This window comes from Panicum virgatum, chromosome 1K, assembly GCF_016808335.1.
Source record: "Panicum virgatum strain AP13 chromosome 1K, P.virgatum_v5, whole genome shotgun sequence".
Taxonomy (NCBI): domain Eukaryota; kingdom Viridiplantae; phylum Streptophyta; class Magnoliopsida; order Poales; family Poaceae; genus Panicum; species Panicum virgatum.
In genome coordinates this window covers 52,213,991-52,219,990 of record NC_053136.1, presented here as the reverse complement: position 1 = coordinate 52,219,990, position 6,000 = coordinate 52,213,991, and the positions used below count along the sequence as shown (strand labels likewise).

At 47.1% G+C, this 6,000-nt stretch overlaps 1 protein-coding gene across 1 annotated transcript; it reads left to right on the top strand.

The window, feature by feature from the left end:
* Positions 1–391: 391 nt before the first annotated feature.
* LOC120642479 (cyclin-D3-1-like) lies at positions 392–2,830 on the top strand. The gene is made up of 6 exons (XM_039919034.1): positions 392–1,027; positions 1,223–1,309; positions 1,395–1,493; positions 1,587–1,788; positions 1,899–2,020; positions 2,147–2,830. The coding sequence occupies exons 1-6, from the start codon at positions 704–706 to the stop codon at positions 2,378–2,380; spliced, it is 1,068 nt and encodes a 355-aa protein (XP_039774968.1). The 5' UTR covers positions 392–703; the 3' UTR covers positions 2,381–2,830.
* Positions 2,831–6,000: the final 3,170 nt, after the last annotated feature.

Here is a 6,000-nt window from a genome sequence, read left to right as displayed (position 1 = left end):
TTAAGTTGGATTTTCATAGTGAATCCCATCATGTAATTCGTTCATTAACGGTAAAAATGGAGGACTTCACTAGAAATACCAGATATTCTTTTCCATACGTTCACTAGAAATGCATCGATTTCGCTAACCTACATCAATATAGAGTTAACAGAAAATCCCGCGACAGCCTTCACACAAAACACGACCCCAGTGTCGTGCGCGCAAAGGATCCGCGCTCCAAAAACCCTCGAAGGAAAGTGCCAAAACAAAACAACCCCCAATGAAGTCGCAGGCATGTTTTACGCCGAACCCCTCGCTCCGCTCCGGAATCTCAAGCATCTCCCCTTCCAACTTCACTAGGCACAGCGCCCGGCCGCCCTACATAAACCCTGCTCTCTCCCTGCTCTCTCCTCCTTGTTTCCACACTACAGTGTCCGGCGTCCAGCGTCCTCCCCCTCCCTCCCTCTCGCCCCCTCTGTCCTCTCCACTTGAGAAGAACACAATAGAAAAAAAGGCAAAAAAACATTTACCTTTTTTTATATCTACTATCTGAATAAAATCAAGAGGAGGAAGAGGGAGAGAGGGCAGGGAGGGGGAGAAGAGTAGCAATCCAGATTCAGAGAGATAGCAATCAGCTCGAGCTGCGTTGGTGAATTGATTGCTCGCTGTTCCAGTCCTGCATTCCTGCGGCAGCAGTTTTTGGCAAGTAGGTGGCGTGGCAAGCATGGTGCCGGGCTATGACTGCGCCGCCTCCGTGCTGCTCTGCGAGGAGGACAACGCCGCTATCCTCGGCCTTGATGAGGGGGAGGAGTCCTCTTGGGCGGGCGCTACGCCGCCACGCGACACCGTCGCCGGCGCCGCCGGCGGGATCGCCGTCGAGGGATTCTTGACGGAGCTCCCCCTGCTGTCGGATGAGTACGTTGCGGCGCTCGTGGAGAGGGAGACGGGGCACATGCCCGTGGAGGGGTACCCCCAGAAGCTGCAACGGCGGCATGGGGGCCTGGATTTGGCCGCCGTCAGGAAGGGCGCCGTCGATTGGATTTGGAAGGTGAGTTGTGCGAATCGACGAGATCCTTTCTTTGCGTTATTAGTGAGATGCTGAGATGTGACTCGCCGGATTTGCGTAAAGGTGTCTCCTTTATAGAGTTCATCGCGGTTCTTGACTTGATTGCTGCTCACCGGTGTCGTCCTCGACGTATATTGCCTTCACAGCTCACTGAATCCGCATCTTTTTGCTGGATAGGTCACTGAGCATTACAATTTCGCACCGTTGACTGCAGTTCTATCTGTGAACTACCTCGATAGATTCCTCTCCACGTATGAGTTTCCTGTAAGTCTTGCAATTTTAGCATCACTGCAAGCAATCGTACTCAAATTACATAGTGTTGATGGGAGGAAGATCCAAATCATGGCAGGAAGGCAAACCTTGGATGCCGCAGCTCTTGACAGTGGCATGCTTGTCATTGGCTATGAAAATAGAGGAGACTTTTGCGCCACTCCCCTTGGACTTGCAGGTGAGTCAGTACAATGCATTTCATAACTGGCCTGCAGATACATTGTGAAAGTTTTTGTTTCTCCAGAGAGTATTTGATGGCTTTGCCTGGTAGGTTGTTGAGTCAAAGTTTGCTTTTGAGGGAAGGACCATAAAAAGGATGGAGCTTCTGGTGTTTAGCACCTTAAACTGGAGGATTCATGCTGTTACTGCTTGCTCATTCATCGAATACTTTCTTCACAAATTGAGTGATCTTGGTGCACCTTCCTTGCTCGCACGCTCTCGCTCTGCTGACCTTATCTTGAGCACTGCGAAAGGTACAATTTAGGAATTAATCAGATTTGATCCATGGTCATCATTGATCGACATGTATAATTTGTCAATTTGACAGCAATCAATTCGTTAAGTTTGACAATTGGGTTTGCAGATGCTGAGTTCGTGATGTTCAGACCCTCAGAGATTGCTGCCAGTGTTGCTCTTGCTGCGATTGGTGAATGCAGAAGTTCTGTAATTGAAAGAGCTGCTACTAGTTGCAAGTACTTGGACAAGGTAATATTTCACAGCTCAATCCTCCTACTAAACCATTTGGCGCTCATCTTTTCGATGCTAGCCTCTGAATTCAATGCTTGCTCAAATTCTTTCCAAATTAGTCTAAAGATCATTAATGTGTTTTAGGAGCGAGTTTTAAGATGCCATGAAATGATTCAAGAGAAGATTACTATGGGAAGCATTATCCTAAAATCTGCTGGATCATCAATTTCCTCTGTGCCACAAAGTCCCATTGGTGTATTGGATGCTGCTGCCTGTCTGAGTCAACAAAGCGATGATGCTACTGCTGGATCTCCTGCAACATGTTACCATAGTTCTTCCACAAGCAAGAGGAGAAGGATTACTAGAAGACTACTCTGATTGCTTCAGGTGTGCTCCTCACCGCTTAGGAGTTTTTGGTTGTTCAATCATCTTAATTTAGTTTGGCCAAAGGATTATGGTATAGTCGAGTAGTTGCTGCAAGGAACAACAAAGCAGGCACACTACTTGATCCATATAGAACAAATAACAAGCTGCGTGCCGTGAGCCAGTTCATGCAATTGGCATCCGCAAGGGGGATACTAAACCCTTGGGGGTCCTGGGATGCTGGTGTAGGTATAGAGGGAACAAGGAATTTGCATATGTTGTAGAGATGAGAGCTCTCTCTTACCATTTTGTACTTTTGCTCCTTCAATTTGCATTGAACTTTAGGCAAGGGTTGCCTTGGGCATTGAACTTGTGATGAGCGAGAAGAATACAAAAAGGGATCAGCAGCGGAATAGAACAATTTGATATATTTAATGAAACTACAGATATGCTTTCTTTTGTTAATCATGAGCTATCATTTTGTTGACAGTTGGTGTTCTGCTTTGTTTCCATTGGTTGATCATGCCCACTGTACCATCGTTGATTATCTTTGATTGCTACCCTGCCTGTCCTCTCCATTCTATTTATTAATCTGGAACATATAAGGACCTTCAAACATTCATGGGTTTAAAAGATACATTAATTGGCTAGGTCACTAATTTATCTAATCGAATTGGGGAGCTTAAATAAAGGGATCTTGTTACTTCAAAATGTCATCTGGTTGGGAATATTTTATTCAATTGATGCTGGTGAAAGCTAACACTTATATTAGTGCCAATAAACCTTGATCAGCTTGCAAAACCCCTAGAAGAATCCTCTTGGCACAGAAGGTTGTAGTGTGCTTGGACTTTTCAGTATCGATCTTGATGCATTTGCACTTGACATTCCCTCTGTAAACAAAACTGCTACTATTAGTGCCAATAAACCTTGATCAGCTTGCAAAACCCCTAGAAGAATCCTCTTGGCACAGAAGGTTGTAGTGTGCCTGGACTTTTCAGTATCGATCTTGATGCATTTGCACTTGACATTCCCTCTGTAAACAAAACTGAGATCCACCTACCATCTCTGCGCACCTCATGATCATGCATATTTTTGGAGACAGAATCTCTATTGTTTATTGCCACTTCATTTTTTTTCTCTAGCAACTGCATATGCATTCGTGTGGACCTTATCACTGCCTGCACCATTAACATAGCCAGGTTTGTGAAATATCATCAGTATCCGGCCGATAAATAGAAACCCTCGAACCGCCAATTGGGTTTCTAGAACCCTGGTCGTGGGTGGTCACTATTGGGTAGCAATGGTGCCAAGTACAATTTTTGCTTGAAGCTCTACCCGCCCTACAATGGGCTGTAGTTACTTTCTACCAGTGTGCTGTATGGCTGCCCCTGGCTTGGTCAAATAGACCTGTCTTTTGCTGTTCACGGGTGGTATGCTCCACCGCAATGAACCACTGATCTACTACCAGTTTAAACAGCGGTAGTAAATTGGCATGTTTGGTGTGCAAATGCGCGAAAAAGGCATTCTTTGTGTCGTACAAAATGCTCCTCTGCATTTGCGTGGATGCAACCTGCGATTAAGAATTAGCATTTTTTTACATCTTTATACACTCGATAGCTCAATTTATTGCTTACTTCAGAGATACTACCAGGTAATGGTATGTTGCCGTGTACAGTTTGCTAGTGCTGAGCACTATTCGTGCACCAGCACTGACTACTGCCTGCGGGTCTGTGATTTCAGCGACAGTCCCAGCCAAATGTCCGGACCAGCTTACAGCTATCGCCATAGATCCAAATATCCAATCACCCAACACTCTGGCCCGGCCATGCCGACAAGCTCCTGCTTGACGCTTGCTGGACAATAGCAAAACCCAACGAAATTCAGAAGCTCTGCACATGATCTTCGCAATTATGCATCAAAGGGTGTGTTTAGTTCGCGAAAAGTTCGCGAAAAAGTTGTAGCACGTTTCGGCTTTATTTGACAACTATTGTCCAATCATGGAGTAATTAGGGCGCGTTTAGTTCCCAAAAATTTTCACCTCCCCTTTAAACACATGTATGAAGCACTAAATGTAATTAAATAACAAAAATAATTATACAGTTTGGATGTACATGACGAGACGAATCTTTTAAGCCTAATTAGTGCATGATTAGCCATAAGTGCTACAGTAACCAACGTGTGCTAATGATGCGGTCAAAGGCCTCAAAAGATTCGTCTCGCGGTTTCCAAGTGAGTTCTGAAATTAGTTTTTTAATTAGTGTCCGAAAAATCCTCCCGACATCTGGTCAAAGAATCGATTTGACACCCAAATTTTTTTGCAAACGGAACTAAACGTGCCCTTAGTCTAAAAAATTTGTCTCGTCATTTACAATTAAACTGTGCAATTAGTTATATTTTTTAACTGCATTTAATACTCCATGTATCGTAAGATTCGATGTGATGTACGTCAGTGAAAAAATTTGGGATTTTTTTGCGGAACTAAACACAGCCAAAGAGAGGGGGAAAGGAAGGAAAAAAATACTCGCTCCGAGTCCATGCCAGTCCTCCTGCCTCCATTCAGTAGGAGCTGCGAGCCATGATCATTTATCAATCGAAGGTACATTCTGATGAGATCTGCTCCACGACTTGACTGGAGTAGCTCATCATGATTCCATCATCGACTCAATGGAGCGCATCATGGCTCCCGAGCCTCGTGCACGGCTCGTGGACCTTGCGTCCCAGGGAGGGCAGTGCCTCCGTGCCTGGGCCTCCTCATCGGGCGCTCCCCATGCCTGGTTCCTACCACCTGCATTCCCTTGTCGCACGCACCTACCAATCGAGCGCTGCACATTAACCTGTCGCCCTGGATCTCGATCGATCGATCGCCTCGCGCCCTGCCTGGCCAGCAGCTTGATCATGCTGCCCCCGCTCCTCGTTGGCACGCACCGCTCGGCCGTAGTGCGGCTTTTGACTCGCTAACAGCACCTTCAGACATCGAATTTCAGAGATCGGTTTAGAAGCAAAACAATAGCTTCAGAGATCGATTCCAGGCAGCAAATTCAGAGGTGAAGCGTGGATTTAAAATTTTAAATGGCGACGCGGTGCGTGGAATAAACTAGTATGTATGGTGTGGGCAGCAAGACCTGCAGAGAGGAGCAGAGCTCCATCTGCAGAGGCATGTGCTGATTCACTGTGCTAGTGGCACTCCTGGCATCGTCGGATGAGCAGCGAGTTCAGTTCGGTGTAGACGTTGCTGTTCTGGCGTCTCTCCTGTCTCCCCGCAGCGTGAATCGTGGGTCGCCGCGGACGGTTTGTCTACGGAGTGAGGTTGCTGCTGGTCAGTGGTGTGGTGACCACAGCCATTGTCAGGTCCAGGCTGCAGGCAGGGGCGACACCCATACATGAAGCCAGCGGGAATTCAATGGCGCTTTTGGCCGGCGTACGCACGGGCATTGGCCCCAGCTTCTTCCGGGTACAAACTCTGCGCTGCCTCACAAGCGGCCGCGTAGGCTGCCAGTGCCGGTGACCACGCCCCTCTGAAATGTTGCCAGGTCTCACGGGCTCAGCGGATGTGATCTCCGCGCGCTGGTCCTCCCCACGGCTGCAACTCCGCCGCCCTTGCGGTGACTTTTTCAACTTCACCGGCAAGGTAATCA

Bases quoted from the DNA above. Each gene is read 5' to 3' on its own strand.
- LOC120642479 (XM_039919034.1), top strand. From the start codon at position 704: ATGGTGCCGGGCTATGACTGCGCCGCCTCCGTGCTGCTCTGCGAGGAG. The intron at 1,310-1,394 runs GTAAGTCTTGCA...AAATCATGGCAG, and splicing joins TCTCCACGTATGAGTTTCCT to GAAGGCAAACCTTGGATGCC. The intron at 2,021-2,146 runs GTAATATTTCAC...AATGTGTTTTAG, and splicing joins GTTGCAAGTACTTGGACAAG to GAGCGAGTTTTAAGATGCCA.